This window comes from Channa argus, chromosome 13 (genome assembly GCF_033026475.1).
Source record: "Channa argus isolate prfri chromosome 13, Channa argus male v1.0, whole genome shotgun sequence".
Taxonomy (NCBI): domain Eukaryota; kingdom Metazoa; phylum Chordata; class Actinopteri; order Anabantiformes; family Channidae; genus Channa; species Channa argus.
Genome location: NC_090209.1, coordinates 10789597 through 10811457, shown reverse-complemented (window position 1 = coordinate 10811457; position 21861 = coordinate 10789597). Strand labels below are relative to the sequence as shown.

The 21861-nt window shown below is 42.3% G+C and overlaps 1 protein-coding gene across 4 annotated transcripts in view; it reads left to right on the top strand.

Moving 5' to 3' along the window:
* The first annotated feature begins 479 nt into the window (after positions 1-479).
* Positions 480-21861, top strand: part of zbtb46 (zinc finger and BTB domain containing 46) — a 56302-nt gene continuing 34920 nt past the window's right edge. Inside the window, exons 1-3 of one of the 4 annotated variants that reach the window (XM_067527970.1) lie at positions 480-786; positions 20144-20363; positions 20524-21451. In XM_067527970.1, coding sequence (XP_067384071.1) covers positions 20178-20363; positions 20524-21451 — 1114 coding nt within the window. In that variant the 5' untranslated portion in view covers positions 480-786; positions 20144-20177. Of the gene's footprint in view, positions 787-20140; positions 20364-20523; positions 21452-21861 lie in introns of all 4 variants that reach the window. The other 3 variants (XM_067527974.1, XM_067527973.1, XM_067527971.1) reach the window with 3 other exon arrangements.

Genomic DNA, 21861 nt, shown 5'->3' with positions numbered 1-21861 from the left:
GGTATTTTCCAGCCAAACAGTGTCAAACTGTAAATGCCAGTCTTCTCGTGTACTGTATGTGACTGCCTGGTGGTTTTCTTCCTGTTGCCACAAGAGGGGGTAAGTTACAGTGAGCCCCTGGTCATTATTGAGCCCTATGGCAACAGTCGCACAAGCCAGAAACCCCCACCAACCACACATGGTCGTGACAGCAGCACTGCCTAGATTTCAACACATTAATAATAATAATAATAATAATAATAATAATAATAATAATAATAATAATAATAATAATAATAATATAATAATAACAACATTATTATTACTACTTGTAAGCGATGAATTGCTCATCTAAGATCAGAGGGATGAACGCGGTGTGTGCGTTCACGTTGTCTCATTTCCTGACTCTGCCCAGAGAGAGAGAGGAGATACGGGGACACGGAGAGAGAGAGAGACCCAGAGAGAAAGAGAGAGAGGAGGGGGAGAGTGAGATAGAGAGAGACGGAGAGAGAGGAAGACAGAGAGACATAGACGTGCACAGAGAAGGAGGAGGGGGAGGCTCCTGACACCAAGACACGGAAAAGCAGGGGAGGGAAAGAGAGAAAGAAAAAGGGGCTGGTGGAGAAAGAAGACTGGGGAGTGGGAGACAAACAGGGGGGAATTAACACTTAAAGAAAGCATACAGAGAAAAGGGAGGACAGTACCTAGCGCTTTGGACATCCTCTCCTTTCTTCTCTCAGGCTGTCACAGCAGATTGGGCTCCGAAGGACCGACACCGCGTCCACCCCAGACCCCATGGGGTAACAGGTACGTCTGACTTCCTTATGTTAGTGGCAGCCTTTTTTTTTTTTTTTTTATATCAGCAGTCAGCACCGCTCCCCTGCTAACAGGTTTGAGATTTCATTCAAACACGGCGAATATCGCAGGATTTCCATGGCTTTATAGCCTGTCAACAATTAGTTTTCTGCCTCACGGAGCCATCGTGTCTACAAGTGATAGTTGCTGCGCGCACGGGTTGGAGACATGACACAATGTAACTCTTCGCAATCATAGTTGGGCATCGGAAAGCTAGTATCAAGGCCCGTCCGTCTCGCTTTTTTCCGCTGTTTTTCTTTTAATGCCAGCCCATTGGCAGCACGTTAGCCACAGCATGAGTGTATTTTGACAGCTAAATACCCGACCGAGTGAGCAAGCGACAGTCTGAAAGTACGCCTACCTGTTCCATACGTGACAGCCAGCTGTCTTATTGCGCTTGATGATATTTATGCGAGAGATTTATATGTCGATGATTATAGAAGACAGACAGTTTTCTTAACAGCGGAACAAATGCTATTCATATCTAGTTTATAATGTGTCTGATCATGCGGTTTTAAATGGAAACACTTTGACATTTAGCTTAGTAAACAGATCATTAGAATCACTTTTAAAGGCACGCAGGAGACAATTTGTAGTTTGCGGTTACTTTTTCTGCCCTTTTTGATTGAATTTACACTTGCTGGAATTTATCTGGCGCGTGGTGTACTTTGAGAAGCATCTCCCAATATTTGCCCGGGTTTATTTCGTGACACTTGCAGGCACGTAAATCATTCACTGAGTTTCAGCTGATCATAGCTGATCGAGGTAACCCGCGGATCCTGTTGATGTTTGTAAAGTTTGAATAACGTGACAAGCCGCTGCCACATTGACTCTTGGGGTGGGGGGTGATGCCATGCACACATGTGGTGCCACACAAAACGGGTTGATAGTCGGAGCAGCCGTCTGAGAATTAAAGCGCTCAGAGCCTAAAAGACAAGGGCTTAAACCCTCCTCCTTTCCCCCTCGATTAACATCCAAAAGGGGGATTTCTCCAGCTGGAAATTTCTGCTGCGTCAACACCCAACCCTAGAGTAGCAGACAAGACAGGGGGGATTTTGTTTGCAGATGGTGCTCTCGGGTAATGTTTGTAACTGTTGAGGTACCGCTGATCATCATCTGATCCGTATTGGGACTTGGAAAGTGTAGCGTCAAGTGTTATGTGTTTATTGGCGACTGAAGCTGAAAGCGTCTCTTCCTCGCTGCTTCTGTTTGTCTCCTGTGCTGTCTCTCTCCCTCTCTGTGTGTGTGTGTTTGTGTATGTCTGCTGTCTGTGTCTGCCCTCTCAAACCGGTCAGTTCCGTCTTCCTCCATTTTCTGGCATGCTCACCATGCGAGAGGGGAACAACCCCGCTTCACACACGCTCAATATGTAGACAGCGGCGTGCGCCTGGCTGTCGTGCACCTCCAGTGCAGCCTGCAGCCAGGTGAACACTCAGCAAATAATCTGCAAGAACGACACATATCGTTCTCATGTCACTCCTCTTATGATCGTTATCTTTGCACTGGGGATCCAAAAGTTTTGTCTCTAAAATGAGTCTTTGTCTCTAAAGTTACAACTGAAGTTTCTTTCATCAGAAGTCTTTTGCTTGTTGCTTGTTGCTGACAAGACACACACTAATCCACTGTTGTACTAAGTTTAAGTAAATGAAAGAAGTATGGAGCTCACTGGTTTCTACTTATTAGACTGTGTAGTTTGAGGAACATTACAGGAGAGAGGAGTCCTGTTTGAGTTTGCTTCAGAGTGAACCTGCTGAGCTCCTGGCTGTAACCAGGAGTAAAGCCAGTTAGATCAAACATTTTCCACAGTTTGACATCACCTAACTGGATCTTTGGGATTAAGAGGCCATGTAGTGATTTTTCCTAATTGTTTTAGGCCTAGCTGGATTTGTCTGATTGTTTTGTCCTTCTGCAGAGTTAAGGGTTGGCACTTGATATGATAAAGCCTCCAAAGTCTTTTATTGAGTTCAATTACTGTAGGGGTTTGCATTTCTGTCAGTACATTGGCATGTTTTCTGAGCTCTGATGAGGAGAAGAAAGCTCAACTTTCTGTGTTAAGGCTATTAAAAATATTGAAACTTGCTAAAGCCCCACACTCATCTTGGCATCGACTGCAGTATTTCACTAAAGTCTTTTGTGTCTGTGGTCTTTGGGTTTGACCCTTGCTGCTCCTCTGAGGTTACGTCTCTGAGATGTGGCTGTGTAGTTTAACTATTAAAAGAGCAGTGGATGTCAGTGCGTGTATGTTTGTGCGTCTGCACCGTCTCCATCTGCGTGTTCCACGGGGAAAATATAATACAAACCAAGACAACAGCTACAGGAGGATGGAGGAGGAGTGTAGGCGAGATCGACCAAAAGATGGGAAAAAAAAATCTGCGCGTGTTTGAGTTTGCAAAGGCAGATTTGAAGCACTTTTCACTCGTGTTATCTCTCATGAATGGACATTTAAAGTTCAGTTTGAATTTTAACAAGTGAGTTAAATTTACCTTTCATTTTCTTCGGTTAAAGGTAAGTGTGGTGATTGGTGAAGGTGGTGGAGATAGTTACTCTAAATACTACTGAATAAATGTAGCAGTGTTGGGAGGTTAGTGGGCAATGGTAAAGGTAGAACAAAGTGTGAAAAAGGATGTGATAAAATAGGGGCTTGTTTTGGTAGCAGTCATATTTGGAGCGATGACACTATGTCTTCTTGTTTGCTTGTGTGTTTGTGTGTGTGTGTGTGTGTGTGCGCGTGCCTGCTGGTGTGTAGGTGGTGCTCAGTGCTCCCATGCAGGTTGTGGGCTGAACTGTGTGGTAGCAGGTTAGTCGGCTTCAGCTACGCAAACTCCAGGGATAGTGTACAACCCCCTCACAAGTGTGTGTGTGTGTGTGTGTTTATGTAGACAACATGACAATAAACTGAGCAGTAAGTTTGTTTTACTGTACATGCTCCAGAAATAGAGACAAGAGGGCAACTGCTTCATAAAACATATTGGTTCCCTGTTAGCAACCTCCATACATCTCCCTGTGTCTATCTCCATCTCTGCCAGTTTTCTTGTCAGGATCCCCCCTCGGAGCTCACTTGTTAATGGGAACACCTGTTTGGCGAACACACCGCAAAATGAACCATTTACTCTCACATGTACGCAACTTACATGATGTGCCACGTCTCTCTGGAGCGTTCTGACAACTCTGTTTTCTGTCTGTCACATCTTGAAGATTGTCATTCTCACATCTGATTTTGTGTCAAGACAGTTTGGTGCACATTTACTGCCGTATTCAAACCAGCTCCCCCCCCCCCCCCCCAATAACTCTCAAGGCTTTTTAGCTTAACTGCTTTTATAGCTCATTGTGCAGTGCTGAATACAGGTGTTCCTAATCCCTTTGGGGTTACGCAGATACATTGGGGATGTACACGTGAGTGAGTGTGTGTGTGTTTTCTCTTACAACCCATCTGACATGCTTATCCTACCCCTGCAGAGAAAAAGAACAGGTGAATTTAAGCCATCACCACCCCTTACACTGTATCACACACAGAAACCCCCCCCTCGTCCTTTCACCTCACGTTAATATTTCATACGTGTGTAAGCACATGCACCTACTTGTTTGCATCTGCGTGCATGACACAATTTCAATGAAAACACAAAGCTGTTGTGTTTTTCTCTTTTGTCCCTACATTTTAAAGTGGAATGTAATTTGTGACATTTGTTGTAATTGTAATCTACAAATAAAAATCAGAAGCCCAGAAGCAAAATCATAATTTGATTGTTGCTAGAAATAAACATGAGTGCAGTAAAAATGGCAAGATGACATAAACACCTTTATGGATCACACATCTGAGAAAACAGATGAGGAATTCAGTTTGTGTGCTTTCATCTGGGTGTGTTTATCCTTTATTTTGGAATGCAGAGCAGATTGTCTCTTTCCAATCAGAGCCTCGTGATCACACAATGCTTATCAGCATTATGAGTTACTTTCTGACATTTGTGACATAGTTTGCATCGATGTCCAAAGTCAGCCTTTGACTCTGATTAGTCCCTCCTTTTTTTTCTGTTTCCTTATTTAATGCACTCTTAATTGTTGGCTTGCTTTTGTATGCTGTACATCATTTTCACTTTGCCATCAAAACAAATATTGCAATAAGCAAAGTGATGATGGCAGTTGTTTCACACATCAGGTAATGAAATCCGGCTAGATAACATGCACATATCCTTTCAATTAGCTTTCTGTCAGTTGTTGATGAGAGAACAATGGAAGATCTAGTTTGTCACCTCTTCAGCTTTTTGTTCTGTGCTGTATGTCGCTCTGTTTAGATCAGTTAATTAACAACAATGTACTTTTAAAAGCTGTATGTTTAAAGTTTTACATTTTCAGTTACTCGACTTGTGTTGCAGGATGTTCTGATGGAAACTGTTTAATCCTGCTGGAATTGTGAAAGAAACCCATATTTGTAAAGTTACGTTTTTTTCAACATTCTAAAAAACACCTCAATTTGCAAATAGTGACTCACACAAGAGCACTTTTTGTAACATCAACCGTTGATATCACTGCTCTCAGCTAATGAGCTGACGCAAGACTGATTTTTGTTCCTTGCACGATTTTCACTCTTTTACCAGAAAATGAATGAGTGTTTTATCTTCGGACACAGACTTTCTAGTTTTCCCTAAAATACTCACTCATTTCTAAATCTTATACAAAGCGTTTTGTTTTTCTTTGAATGCTTGTCGCTTTATTTGGCTCAGTGCAAACGTGCAGGTTGGGCATCTTTAATGCAGTATAATTAGGACAGGTGAACTGTCTACACACAACACTCGCACTCACTCAAAGTACTCTATAAACGAGATAGTTATCATCCTCAGCTCTCCACTTTGCCTAAAGGTCACCGTCTTTTTAGTCAAATTTATAGAAGCTATTAAGAACTTGATGGTGGGGGGCTGGATAAACCTCTTTGTTGAAGTCGGGGTTTTGCAGACTGCTGAAAGCCTTGTATAAGTACGTGGTTGTTAGTTGTTATTTTCCCAGTGAAAGAGTTTGTCTTTTATACACACAGTGTGAGCATTTGATGAGAAATTGAGCGGCTTTGAGCAAATACATCTTTAGAAACAGTCAACTAGCCTCCGGCTCTGGCTGGTGAGAGATTTCCATATCAAAGCTCAGGTGAGAGTGGGAGACAGGGGAGGCAGAGAGAGGAATGAAAAGAGGGAACCTGAAGGAGAGAGAATGGGGAGAAGGAGGAGGAGGGGGGGTGGGGGGGGGGTGGGGGGGGTGGGGGGGGGGGGGGGGGGGGGGGGAGTGGAGGGTTGATGAAACAGACATCCACTCCAAAAGAGTTCTAGCCCTTGTTATTCTGTCGGGTTTTTTTTTTTTTTTTGTGCGGCACAGTTTAGTCTGTGTGTGTCAGTGCTGTCTGTCTCAATCTAAACTCCTGCATAAAAAAACACACAGAAGGAAGATTGGAAAGACTCAAATAAAAACCAACACCTTTCTCTTCTCAGTACCACACAAATCCTGTCTCTACAACCTTCTGTTGACTGGTGTTGACCGCAGGAACACTGCGTGGAGCACAAAATGGGTTTCTCCCACTGCATAAGACTGCATAACATCTGACCTGTGAGCTTCTGCCAATATTTGGATCTCTGTTTAATATTATTACTGAAGCATAAAACCATCATTTTCCCTGGAAATATTTCTCTTCTTTAGCTAAGTATCAGACCTGACCCCATGGAATTGATGGTGACACTCTAATTAATGGATAGAGTTTTGGTTTGGTGCTTTGAAAGGTGTGTGCCTCCGTATGTGCGTGTGTGTGTGTGTTTCTGACGAACATTATCCTGCTTTGTAGAGTTTTGTAATCCAGCCGTGGACTCAGACTAGAGTGCTAAAGTGCTGCTAACAAGGCCTGTTTAACATTCTCTCCCCTGCTCAACATACAATTATTCCACTTCGCTGCCATTAACATGTACAGTAGGACTGGGCTTTTAATTGGCCTGATATGACTAATGCCAGATCAACTTGGATTTGCTAATTAGTTTTTGCTTTAAAAGTGCCATCAGGACATGAAATATTCATTGATGTGAGGTGGAGCGAGGACTGTGGGTGGTATTAGTGGGATATTAGTGGTATAGGCAGGCTGCTCAAATGTGCTGGGAGAAGAGATTGAACCTACATTGGCCTGTTGTGGTCGGTTATTCATACTTTGGGTGAGGTGTTAGTTTTTTGTCATAATTTTAGACACCCACATACACACACGCACACACTAACACAAAGACACACATTCTTCCCGCACACGCATACGCCACCTTCATTTTCAGCATCACAAGGCCACCTCTTCTTCTTCAGCCCTCACCTCCTCTTTTTCTCTCATTCTCTCTCACCCCCTCCCCTGCCATTCTCCCTCTACCCATTATTTCACATAATTTTTCTTGTATCCTCATCTCACATCTTTTCCTCTCCTCCTTTTCCTGTTTCTTTGTTCCCCCCACCATAGCCCCTATCCTCCCCGTGCCCTCTGCTCCATCCCAGCTGCATCTCTCTCACTTTTTTTCTCCAGGCCTCCTCGTCCTCTCCCTCCACGTCCTCCTCCTCCACCTTTTCCTTTTCTTTTTCCCTCCCACTCCTTAATCTTCCACCTCTCCTCCTCCTCCTCCTTCCACCACCCCCTCCCTCTGCTGTAAGTGGGCCAGGTGCCTCCTGTGGCCTCCCCTACTCCATTTCTCATTTTTACCCTTCCTCTACTCCCTTTCTCATTTTTACCCTCTCCCTGTTCCCTTTCTCATTTTTATCCTTCCCCCTGACCCTAGCTCATATTTATACATCCCGTTAATTCAACAACGAATGCAAGCTCCAGTTTTCTGCTAAATAACAAACATTTTCCTGGCCTGGTGCTGTCTTACCTGCCAAGTTGTGCCATCCAAGTAAGAATAACATTTCTCTTTGGGTTACAGGGTGACTTCTCGAGAGGGAGTGGGGTTATTTTGATACAAAAAGACTTTTTCAGCACTGAAAAACAGATTCTTGTATTATTATATGAACTTTAGGAATCCGTGATGAAAGTGGAGCTCTGTCAAGCTGGACATTTTCTCTTGTGATCTCTTGTGTCAGTATAGTTCCCTTTATGAACAAGAGAGGTGAAGCCAATCCAAATGTAACCAGAAGTGAGTAGGTTCACATCCCCTTTTCGGTGGCGAGGGGCAAATTTCCCCCAACAGGCTTCTCGTTGCTCTTTTCAGTGTTGCATTAGCCCAAATGCATGCAAGTGTGCACGCACACACACACGCAAACATGCAACTACATGAAAGTCTCATTCTTGCAGTCTTTGTGTTCTCTTCTTGCTCTGTGAATGTGTATGGTGAGCTGGCAGCGCGCTCTTCACCTCATCTCATCACCTCTGTTTTCTTTTTATTTATTTTTTTACTCTTCCTCTTTTCACTCAGTCTTTGTCTCCACCTGGGTCTATAACCTTGCCCTCTTTTTCTTTCCACCCTCTCTTTCCCACCCCCACGCCCCAACTCCCTCCCTCTCGTCTTCTCTCTCACCTCCCCCCTCCTGCTTGTTTTGGTGTGTGCGCTGGTGTGTCACAAAGGGGGTGGTGGTTGATTGGTGGTTGGTGGTTTGGACAGACACCTGATACTGGCACTGCCTCACAATGTGGGAATGTGTGACTTCTTCAAAATTAGGTTTCCAAGGTGGGTGTTGTCCTTAGCAATGGTGAGCACGACCATGAGATTTTCCACAGTGATCCTTTTGTCTCTACCTCCATCTTTGTGTCTTTTATGCCTGGGTTTGTTACTTCTTTATATGAATTTGCAGTTCTTTCCATGGATGTCGGGGGGAAAATGCAGCAATACCTTTAAAAGCCTGCAAGCCATGGCAGCCGTTCGTGTTAGTCAACAGGTGACAGTCAAATGTCAAACCACATTCGAGTAAACATGCTCTGAGTGAAACGACAGACAGACAGATAAGGGGAAGGGAAAAAAGAATGACAGAATGGGAGAGCTCAGGACAAAAGTGAGGATCCAGGTGAGGCTTTTTTCTGGTTTAACGTCACCCTTTGTCAGTCACGAGGGACATGGTAGCCTCAAGCCACGCTGTTGTCTACGCAAAAGTCCTTAAAAAGTTGCTTGGTTTAAAGCAGCTGCATTTCAGCAAAAACGTCAAACTTCGCTTAAAATATGCAGACTTGTCTTGTCAGCAGCTTTAGAGGAGGGTCTCTGTGAATGGGCAGTCATGATACAGCATTGTTAAATGGTCACTTTCATTACGATGGCTATTGATGAAGGTCGCAGTGAATGAAAAACAAAAGAGGCTCAGCAACCATGGATCTTGTGTTGCCTCTTTTTTGCAGTTTCAACTCTGCATTTCGTCCGTCTCTATAGTCTTCTTATTTGCTCCCCACCTGTCTCTTGCTTTTTTTTCTTGCATTTCCTGTCTCGCTCGTTGTTGTTTTTTTAAATTCATTGTCTTTTTTGACTCCAAAATATGTCTCCATATTTAGATGCTCCTCTCCTCTCCCCTTGATTTTTTTCTCTTTATCTCACCTCCTTTTTTCTGTTGTTGAAGGACAGGTTCGCAAAAGCGCTTCGAGATTCATCAGTGCTGTATAGTAGCTGCTTTTTGATCAGCTTGATGAGTGACAACACAGCCTGAGGCTGTTATATACAAATGTGTTTTTATAAACACTTTTCTATCTATATGTAAATCACTGTGCTGCTCAGTTGTTGTACTGTAGGTTGTGGGAACTTTAGTTAGTTATAATGTTTGTGTTTGTCCCGAACTGTTTGTGAATTAGATTACCAGTGAGTGAAGTATCTCTTAATATTTGCTCAGGGGGGATGGAGGGTGTGCCTGTTTAAGTTGCTAGTACACCCATAAGCTACCACATTTTACATTTGTTTTGTGTATTTTGTTTTACCCCCCTCTTTTCATGAGCTCATTGTAAGCTGTGGCCCAGTGTAGATTTGAGAAAGTTGCCTCTGTTTGCTGTCTGACAGTGCGACAGTCACACCAAGTTACCCTTACACACACAAACACACTCTCTGGACACACACCCCGACATAGCAACTGGCCACCAGCAGTGAGTCACCATCATTCAGTCATTCACTTGCACATCCCAAAACCACACATTTTATCAAATAACAATTAGCTTTCAGTCCTCAGACATCTATTCCTTTAGGACTGGCATTGTTCATTGTTCCATATGTTCATTTTTTACATTTTTCCCCCTGGTAGCCCTTTGTTTCATTTCCTCCATACTGTTCCCTTGCTCTTTGTGTGTGTGTTGGGGTGTGCATGTATGTGTGTATTTTCTTGTCTGAGACCTTTGGATCTGGTGGCTGCAGTGACTGTTTTAACAGCTTGGGAACAGGCTGCTTGTGTTCTGTGTGCTACAGTCATGTACAGTCATGTCTAGCTGAGTCGTGACAGGTTGCTTTTTGCTGTGACAGGTTTTGTGTTAAGACCTATGAAAGAGTCTGGACAACCACGCGCATGCACACAGACCTCACACACACAAACACACTCTGAGTGGCTCGCTGGCAGAGAGAGATCAGGGTGGGTGTTAAATGTGAGTTTTTAGCCCATCCATAGCCTCATATTGTCATCGTCACTTTAGCCACAAAGCCATTTGGTGCTTTATGAAACACAGCTGAGATTTGCCAAGTTACAAAAATTGTCTGAAAGTGGACGAAAAAAGGCAAAGGAAGTAAAACGACCTAGAATAACAAGGAGGGAGTTAGGGGAAAAATCAGTTTTGGGTAACCTGGATTTTAGATTCATAGCTCTTATATTCATAGCTCTTTTATATATATATATATATATATATATATATATATATATATATATATATATATATATATATATATATATATATATATATATATATATATATATAAAAGAGCTATGAATATAAGAGCTATGAATCTAAAATCCAGGTTACCCAAAACTGATTTTTATATATATATATATATATATTACACACACATATATATATATATTATACACACACACACACACACACACACACCAAGGGGCAGAAGTCATATAGCTGAGAAATAGACAGTTGTCCCCCAAAATGTTGTAGTCCCTCATTGCACAGAACAAATTAATAACCTGAAAGCATTATATGGCCAGAAGTATGTGGACACCATTGTCTATGTACATAATCTTTAGGCCTGAAGTTAAGAAGTTAAGATTACTTACACTAACATTTGTCTTGGATTTCCCTTCCTTTCTTTACACCCTCTGTGATTATCTGATAGCTTGTGTTCCCCCATAACTAATAAATAGCTAAAAATACATAAATAACCCATATTCAAAAACATTGTACACTAATAACTCTCAAAACGGGAAAAGAACACGATGCATCACAAAAAAAACCCTTACACAAGAAGTTCCAAGAAGTCATGAACTAATCCCGCTTTTAAACAATGTCACACCTTCAAACTCCTCCTTCCTGTTATATTAAGGGTATGTACATCAGGAGATGAGTCTTCAAACCATTGCAGTGATGAACTTGAGTTTTACATTAAGAGACTGCGCAGGGTGATGTGGTCATCGTCACATGAGATCTCCACTCTGTCACAACCATTACTGTCCTCCCACCTGCAAAACCAAATACAGACTCTTCCTGTAGGTGATTTCGCTTCCTTGTACCACACAGATCTTTTTTTTTTCGAACATGTCCTTTCCCATTATAAACTTATACTTGATCTTGAGTAATTATGAGAAAATAATACATGTTTGTTTAGCTGACGTAGGTCTGTGTGATTAATGAGCAGTAAAGATTAAAAGTAAAACTCTGTAACTAATAGTTCTCCTTTGGTGTAATATAATTATTGATCAGTGAACTTTCATACATTGAGCGTCATATTCTTCTCTCCAAGAATCTTAGATTTCATGCACATAGTGTGCATAACTTACATCACTGTAGATCAGCAGTGAAAAGCTCTTACTGATTTTCTGTTTATATATTTAGCGTTAGTTTGATGCAGACATGGTTGGAGTTCTACCTCTGGTTGTTTGACATTTGAATGACACTTTCTAACTCATAGCTCAGGTCATCAGGCCTCCACCCCTGTTTGCATAGGTGGCCAGTTGTGACCGCTCTCTATGTGAACAGCAACACATTTCTAACAAAAGACTCACTGTCTGACTATCTGTTTCCGCGCCTTCACCTCTTCTCTCCTCTCCTCCCTCTTTTCTGCCTTTCAGGCCCTCCCCTCCCCTTTTTTCTCCTATCCTTTTCTCTCCTTGCTCCTCTCCTTTATTTCCAGCTCTCGCTCTCATTTCTCCCTGTCCTCTCACCTTCCCTCCCCTCCTGCGAAACCCTCTTTCGTCTTACACTCCTCCTTATTCTCCCCTCTCTGCTCCTTTCATTTTGGGTTCTCCGACAGTGGTAATGAGATGTTTCATTATTTGCATTTCACAGCTTTTAATAGAGAGAGAATTTAGGCTAAGCCCCGGGTCGTCAGTCAGGGAGTTACCATGGGAGACGTGCAGGCTTAGGGGCCTAGAGAAAAAGATAGACCAGAAACTATGCACGCGCACACACACACATATGCACTCAGTAGCGTGAAGAAAGGCATTAAAGACAAACAGAGAAATGGCTAGATTGTGTGATATAGAATTTCTGACACTTTTTGGAGCTCTATATGTGTCACAATCCCTTGACAATATGTGGGTCATTGAGGGAACTAGAGGTGAAGTTGGCAAAGAACCATAAGGGTTGGGTTATCAACCGGACAACAACAACATCTTAGTGTCACACCATTTCCTGGCCACTCTAGGATGATCCCAGTCCATCCTTACTATGGCTGGATTTCCATAAGATCGCTTCAGGCTTAACACCTATGCGGACAAGGTGGCAGAAAAGGGCTGGAGCTGCTTAACTGTACACATTTGTTGCACGGGACGGTTGTAGAGGCAGATTTTTTGGGGTGTGTACTGAGGGTGAACGTTCAAAAAGCACAGTGGGCAGCATGGAGGTCTTCACGTGTTGATGAGGAGGGTCCAGGTATTGTTTTCTGGCAATGCGTGCAGGGTGGAGAGGAAGAGCGAGGGATGAAGGGAATAACGCTAAGTCTCCCTAAGCCTCCTGGATCCTCTTTGGTCCCTCTCCACATGACATGGCTATCCTTCGTTGAGTCAATCTCTTCCTCCACCTTAGCTCCTTGGATGCTGGCCAGAGATACAGAGCATGGATGGAGAAAAGAAGAGCAAGGTACAGGTGCAAAGTGTGGCATGATTAGAGCTGGTGGTAAAGTTGGACAGATGGACGGTGTGTGCTAACAGAAACAAGTGATGATATAAAGAAGTGAGAGTTTGAGGTAAAATATGAGAAACAATGTGAACTAGTGTTTATTTTCAACAGAATATAAAGGATGAAAAAGCTACATAAGAATGAGCCATCCACAGTTAATAGATCTGTTGTGTTATTTTATCTAATTGCAGCTTGCATGCTTGCATGTGTCTGGTTGTGTGTGTGAGTGTGTGTGTGTGTGTGTGTGTTTGTGTGTGTGTTATTTTTGTCTGCTCCTGCCTTGTTGATGGGCTGCCACCCTGGCTTGTCCCGGAAGGCTGCCAGCTCCGTCGGATTGGGGATTAACCCCGGGATAATGGCCTTGATGCCCAGTTGAGTGGAAGCAAAGCTGTTTAAAAAATATTGGCTGCCTGAGTCACTCTACCCTTTCTTCCTGTCTCCCCCTCTTTCTATATTCTGTCTCTATCTCCCTGGCCTTGCTGTCTCTGTGATTCTGCTCTATTTTCTCTCTGTTTGTCACTGTTCTTTATCTCTCTTGTTCTCCGGCTTTACCTTTTTTATTTATTTCTTTTTTCTCATTGGGGTTTATTTACAGATGTTCAGTTCAGTAACATGTTTTCTAAATACTAATAATTTTTTTAGACTAACATATTTTTTTTTTTACTTTGTTTTGTATAATTCATTGAGTGCAGACCCACCCTCTATTTGCCTTTTCCATAGTCACTGCTTGCGATAATATGATAGTGTGCTGGTGCAAGTCCCTACTAGAAAATATGCAAAAAAGGAATGAATTGGTTTTTATAGCCTAACTGATAAAAATTTGTAGCTGAGGCATGAAGCTGGGATGGATGACAATATAAATGCCAGCTCTTGGCTACTGAATTCCAACTTGATGTCCCCTCCTCCTTCCACCTCACATTCATTCACTTCTTCAATCTCTGGCCAGTTTTTACTGCATCCTCCCTGCTGATTTACAACTATAGTGCCAAGATAAAAGTAGGGATGTGAAAAGGAGGGAATTCACTGCTAACAAAGAATCCTTTCATGCAGAAATGAGAAACTCATCATGTATTGGTACATCAAAATAGGACTGTAAGTTTACATGTGAAGCTACTGTTTTTACCGTTACTTTTAAAACTTATTTAAACCCTGCATTACATATTAAAAAAAACTGTTGAAGGATTTGTAAACACATCATACTGTATTATCATCTTTTAATGATGATAGGCCAAAGGCATTGGCATGAAGTTGATAATATACATCTCCGCTGTGGCACAACACAATCACAACTCAATTGGATACATTTTTTGTACTACCTGATGGATCTAAGTGCAGCAATTTTTGATGTGACTTGCAGCTATATCCGAGCCTTTTTTTCACTAAAAGCTTCTGGAAGCCACACTGATGAGCTTGGAGAAAGAAACTAAAAACTGAAAAGTTGTGAGCCATAAAACCAAAACAATAAGCTAAAGAACACTAGAATGCCCACAAAGCTGAGACAAAATGAAAGTTATAATTATTTGTTGGCTTTTTAAGTAGCACTTTTCATTTTGGCCACTTTGTTTTGTTGCAAAAAAAATGACCAATTCAGTCAATTATATAAAAATTTCCAAAAACTGTACCTAATGTTTTTTTTGGCAGCTAACATTCACTATTTGAAACAATCTCCGTCTACAATTTAAAATTGTATTTAAAAGAATTTATCATATAAATCATTTCAAATTGATATATTATGTAAACTTCATGTTCAATCACTTTGACATACTCATCCAGTCAGAACCATTTTTTTATCATATAATGAGCACAATTGTTACATTTTTTGACCAGAGGGGAACGTTTTGAATGTTTGAGTGATTAGCTGAGGATGGCAATTTTACAAGCAGCTCAGTGGCCTTTAAAAGGTAATTTGCTATGTGCAGCTGGAAGTCACCTAATTCAAAATACAGCAAATATAACTGGAAGTGCATGCTTGGAGACCATTAACACAGAGACACACACACACACACACGAGCCCTGCAAAAATTAGGAGGAGTGTATGTGAAATATGTTGTGTAATCATGTATTTTCACCATGTTTGAATTTTTTCACATGTTGCACATCCTCATCCAGCATGATGTCTAAATAACTTAGTGTTAGAAAAGTCTGCAGTCTGTGTTAGCCTCATTGCAAACAAAATATCTGTCTGTCTTCAAACTACAAGGACCTTGCACTCCTTCTCCCCTCAGTCCTGCACGGTCAAGGAGGCAGAGAAGTGGCTCGGAGGGACAGGCTACATTAAGAGAAACACAAGAAGGAGGAAGCCCCATTCTCTCACTTCATCACACGTCTCATCGCTTTAGTTGTCCGGCTGAGGCCTAAAGTGACTTTTCTGTGATGTGACCAGGACAAACTGAGTGTGATGCTGTGATGGCTGTGCAAAGCGTGTGAACCTGTGTGTTTTTAGTCCTTGCGTGTGTTTGTGTATTTAGGGGCAGGGACCGGGTGTGTATATGTTCAGGGGAACGGGGGTCTCGACTGTGCGTGTGTGAAGAGGGGTGGGGGGGGGGTTAAGGAAGACAGTCACTTTTGATTTGGCCTCCGAAGGGTGACAGGGACTTGGAGCTCTTGTGGCATGCTTTACTGAAAACAATCGTCTCTGACCACAAATAAGCCTTCACAGACTGTCAGCTTTCTGATGACTTTTTGCTTGCGTATTTTTTTTTCTTTTTTTTCCTTTTTTTTTTTTGTGCTGAAAATTCATAGAGCCACGAAAAGCTTTTGTCTGTTCTGTGACATCCTGAAAGCAGGCTTTAGTTCCTGTAGCCTTGGTGAGACTGCTAATGCTTTGGATGAGACGCAAAAGTCTGGGCCTTTCTTACTTTAGTTTATTGTCTGACAAGTTCATTTTACCTTACATTCCCATCTTGTGTCAAGTGTATATTTGGGTAAAAAAAGTGCTAGAAATCAGTACTTACACAGTAGAGGGAGTGGGGTTTTGTTCTTTTGATGGTGTAAGCTTGTGGGGTACAATAGAGTAGGTCTTTGACGGAATGAAAAGCCAGAATGAACACTGAAGAGGTTCTTGTGGGCGTTTATGTTCGGTAGTAACAGTCGCATTGGGATTGGCTCCTCTGGAAAAGGGCTGTTTCACTGGAAGGGATATGGACTTGGTGAAATTAAACAAGCCAATTAGGCAAACAAAGAGTTTAGAGGGCAAGGCACACTCCTTTAAAGATCCTCCTCTCTGCCTAACTACTAACTCAGTGTGACTCTCCATCTGTTGAAGCAATAAATCAGATTAAACCTCTCCCTCTCTGTTTCTATCAGTTTGTTGTTGTTGTCTTTCCATCTTTTTTTACTATTTGAAGAGCCATTTATCATGTCTTTAGGTGCAATGCTAGCCACATGTTCACACCACATAAAGACAAACATGACTTTCTGTATAGTAATACAGCACTACTGACATTTTCAGGAAAACATATTTTTTCAATTACATCTTTAAGAATGTAGCAATACAGACAGTTTTATCCAATTTTTGAAATCTTGTGCCGGATGTTAATGCCTCAACTCTATTAAAATAGAAGCAAATGCAACTTTGGCTGAAACTACTAGGATGGCAGCTACCAATTAGTTTCCCGCAGTCTCGTAATGTCTTTTAATCTCTTATTTTGTCTAACTGAAACCTAAAATGATTATTAGATTTACTGTCATTGTGACATTATCCTTAACCAAATGTTCACTTATGACAAGCTGGAAGCCGTGCATGTTGCTTAGTACTTCATATTATGTAAATAAATATGGAAAATATACAACTCCAATTTTAAAAAAAGTTGGGATGGTATGTAAAACGTAAATAAAAACAGAATGCAATCATTTTCAAATCTCATCAACCAATATTTTATTCCCAACAACATAAACAACTTATCGGATGTTGAAACAGACATTTTACAATTTCATGGAAAATATGAGCTCATTTTGAATGTGATGGCAGCAACGCATCTCAAAAAAGTTGGAACTAAAGGAAAAAAGGCTGGAAAAATAATTGCTACAAATAAAAAAACAAATGGAGGAACGTTTGACAACTAATTAGGTAATTGGCAACAGGTCATAAACATGACTGGATATAAATGAAGCATTTCAGAGAGACAGAGCCTCTCATATCTAAAGATGGGCAGAGTTTTAGAATTATTGAACAATTTCCGAAAAATGTTCCTTATTGTAAATTTGTGAAGACTTTAATAATCTACTGTATATAATATCAGTAAAAGATTCAGAAAATCAGGAGGAATCTTTGTGCGCACGGGACAAGGCCAAAGGTCTAAACTGGATACATGTGATCTTCAGGTCCTCAGGCAGCACTGCATTAAAAACAGGCATGATTCTCTACTACACATCACTGCATGAGCTCAGGAACACTTCCAGAAATCACTGTTTGTGAACACAGTTCACTGTGCAATTCACAAATGTAGGTTAAAGCTGTATCATGCAAAGAAAAAACCTTATATGTAAACACGATCCAGATATGCAGCTGTGATCTCTGGGTCAAAGCTCATTTAAAATAATCTGAGACAAAATGGAAAACTTTTCTGTGGTCAGATGAATCATTGCATTCTGTTTTATTTACAAGTTAGACATTGTCCCAACTTTTTTTGAAATGGGGTTGTACATACATAATATGTTTTGTGTGTGTGTGTGTGTGACTACCTTAAATCAAATTCTCTTCTTTGTAATTTGGGTAGAGAGACCTTTTAAATTCACCTGGTACAGTGATCCTGCATTTCACCATTCACATTGGCTGAAAAAAATGTGGAATAGCAGGGCACTGAGATGTTTCTCAGTGAATAAATGACTTCTTCTGTGCTGTGCCCCGTAGAGGTAGTCTATCTTATAGATCTGGCTATACAGTTGAATGTGCCTGTGGCCATGAGAAGAAGAGCAGAGAAATGGGGAGGGGAGTTGCTGTGTCTTTAAAGCCGCTCGGTTTGTCTCCAAAGGTGAGAGGTAAAGACTCAATACCATTTTCAGGGCAACACAGAAAGGAAACTATCTTAAGGTTAGACTGCCAATACCTTTTTTTATTTTTTTCTAAGAAATCTGAGAGCTGGAGGATATAAACGATTGCGTAAAAACTTGCCTTTAAAGACTCTGAGGGACACTGTTGTTCTGCATTCACATCCAAGTTACCTCCTCCTCACAATTCTTTCTCTGCCTTAAAGGAACGCCAATCAAAGTGAAAGGTTGTGAGTCAGCCATGTATTGATCGGGTCCAGGACAGTTACTTTTTTCTTGAGCAAAGGAGGCTTCAGCAGTTGTCACCATCACTCCATCCTCTCATCCACTGCCATTCATAGGAGGTGTGTTTGTCCAAGTAGACGTGGGAGACACTGTGGATTTATCTGATCTTACAAGCCATCAGGTTGAGCAGAGCTTTGCTAAACATGACCTGAAGTGTGCCGGCCCCCGAGCAAATGCTGCTGTCACCCTGGCCAACCCGAGCTGTCATCTCTCAGAATGGCCCATGAGAGCTGACAGCTGTGGCGTTCCCAAAACAAATCACTGCTGCGTTTGGTAACACTCTGCGTCCCTGCGATTTAGCCCTTGCCGAGACAAGAGCAGGAACGGCGGCTGCTAATGCTCTGGCTAATGCACTGCCTGAGTGTGTGTGTTCATCTTCTGCTTCGTCTGTGTATGTGCGTGTGTGTGTGTGTGTGTGTGTGTGTGTGTGTGTGTGTGTGTGTTTGCTGGGGCTTATGTGGTTTCTCTCTTGTTGAATGGTTCAGCAATGTTCACATCTCCCTCTGTCTCACTCTGCTCTCCTCCTTCTGTGGCCTTCACCTGAATCTCCTCTGGTGTATGTGTGTGTGTGCGTGTGTGTGTGTAAAATGCTTCTCATATGTCTATATCTAACCTGTCACAGCAAGACAAAAGACTCAGGCAATAATGTTTGATCTATGCTCAAGCGAAAGCCCCTTCACATCTTAGAACAATTTTAGTAAGGCCAAAAGCCAGAAGGATATTAGCTTTATAGGCCATTGGATGCTAAAAATTGTAACTTTTGTTAGAGTAGCAATGACATATAAGAATGTCCCTATAACACCACAATAATCCTCTCAGTGAACATTGAAGGTTGGATCGTTATTCACTGACAGTTAAGCAGCTCCACAAATTGCCATTAGGGGTCTTTTCTCTGTAGCTTTCAGAAAAACTTTGTGTTCACAACCTGGACTGAACCGTGTGAGATCAGAAATACTGAGGTGAAGGTTCAAGTGTGAATTTTTGTCTTAACTAGAAAACTGATTGAATAGTCGCAGTGGAAACAAGAAAAAACACACAAGGAAATGAGGCTATGTTTATTGATAGATTTAATGGTAAAGTAGTCTGTGCTAAATGATGTTTTTCTCCCTCTGAACTGGTTTGTAAAAGTGGTACGCTTTTCAACTGACATTTTTAATGAGCTCTCACACACACGCACGCACACGCACACACACACACACACACACACACACACACACACACATATACACAAATGAACCTGTCAGACATGGTTTAAACACAGAGATTTTTGACTATTTGTTATTGAGCTGTTTTTAGACATCAAACTACAGCAGTTGAGATGTGGTTTCTATTGATGTCGTTTTTATGTCACAGTCATTACTGAGATATCCTTACCCTGGCTCATCTTTAAAGGAGTGGTTCAGCTATATTCGCTTATTTTTTCCCCCTTGCATTAAAAGGAAACCAACGTTTTAACCAAAGGGTTTATATATGTCGATGGCTATCTACCACATATATAATATGTGATGGCAGAAATGTTGTTTTGATTCCTAGAAATGTGCAAAATGGCATAGATTTCCTTGCTATGATGGCTTTCTGCTTCTAACCATGTGTGGTACTATATACTGTAGGTTTCCACTATTTTGATATATGGAGATTCGCAGTCTTCTAGGTCATTGCTAATCGCAAAGGTGTGACTTTTAGATGAAAAACGAAACGCCATCAAGAATATCAAACAAGTCTAGCTACCATGGAGTAGCTCCTTTTGGGATATTTTGACACATACTACATTGATTCCTTTCATGTCATTTTGTTTTGCAGCAGACGTTTGGAGGAGAGGTTTTGTTCAGCTACACAGATGAACAACAGGAAGGAGGACATGGAGATCTCCTCTCACTACCGTCAGCTCCTCAGAGAGCTCAACGAACAGAGGCAGCACGGCATCCTTTGCGATGCCTGTGTCATTGTGGACGGAAAGATCTTCAAGGCCCATAAGAATGTCCTCCTGGGCTCTTCGCGCTACTTCAAGACTCTTTACTGCCAGGTAAGGGACTGCCACACTGGGGACAGGTCAAGAGATTAGGTTAAGTACTTGTTTTTGTCTCTTAATTCAGTGTGTTTTTCAGTTGATCAAAGCAATTGTTTAGTACATGAAATTAATAAACAAGACAACACTCATGTGAACAATTCCCCTCACCTTCCAGGTAAAAAAGGGGGCTGAGCCTCACCACCAGACTACTGTCACTCACCTGGACATCGTCACGGCGACAGGCTTCAAAGCCATCCTGGACTTCATGTACTCAGCACACCTCGCTCTCACCAGTAAAAATGTGATTGAGGTGATGTCAGCTGCCAGCTACCTGCAAATGACAGACATTGTCCAGGCCTGCCACAGCTTCATCAAGGCTGCACTGGACATCAGCATCCGCTCTGAGATGGCAGATGAACTGGCCGACTTTGAAATGGGAGCTGTTGCTGCTGCTAGCATAGGTGGAGGAGGTAGTGGGGGTGTAGGAGGAGTGGCTATAGCAGGAGCGGGGGGTGTTGCAGGAGCAAGTTTAGGAGGAGGAGCGATAGTAGGCATGGCTTCTGAAGCTCTGGCCTCCATCATGTCTGGTCGCAGCACATCTCCTTGGCTGGCACGCCGCACCAGCCCGGCCAACTCTTCTGGGGACTCTGCCATTGCCAGCTGCCATGAGGGAGGTAGCACGTATGGCAAGGAGGACCAAGAACCGCCAAAGAGCCATGAAAGCCAGGAGGAAGCCTGCCATGACTCCCAGCCAGCCTGGCCGCACGACTACAGACCTGTTACTGTCAAAGAGGAACAGGTGTCCCCCGCCTCCTCCTCTAATACCCGGGACACTCCCAGGGGGGGAGCCCAGACCCAGGGGGAGCAAGGGACTGGAGTTGCTGCTGGAGGAGGTGGAGAGGGGCCATGGCAACCTCTGTCAGGGTCAGGACGAAGGAAGAACAGGAAGAACAAGGACACGGTCAGGCATATTACCCAGCAGTCTGAGAGGAACTGGGACAGAGAGCGGGAAAGGGAGAGAGACAGGGACAGTAGGCCTGGATCTCCTCTGCACTCCATGTTGAGTGTGGCTGGATGGAACTACAATGGACAGGACATCCCAGGTAAGGCTGACAAAGCTGCTTCTTACACTGGATACAGTCTCCGCATTAATGTGAAAGTGCTCCTGTGTGTTTTTGAGGACAATTAATGATGGGCAATATGGACGATTTATAGATGATCAAAGCAAATCTTGTGATTTCAGGTCCAAACATTTCTTTATAGTTGATCTGTTGGACAGATAATTAGTTTAGTGTCACAATAGCAGTTGGAAATAACTTGGACTGGCAATTAGAATAACTGGAGTGGACACAGGCCAAAAGTCAAAGGACTTTGTGGTGCTGATCAAATGACTTTGAGGCTTTACAGATTCCTATGTTTACTAACTTTTTGTAATGTTGGTCCCTACTTAGGTATTCAGCCATGCAATTAATGAATGACAAGTGAGCTAATACGATTAGGTTAGTTAATTGGG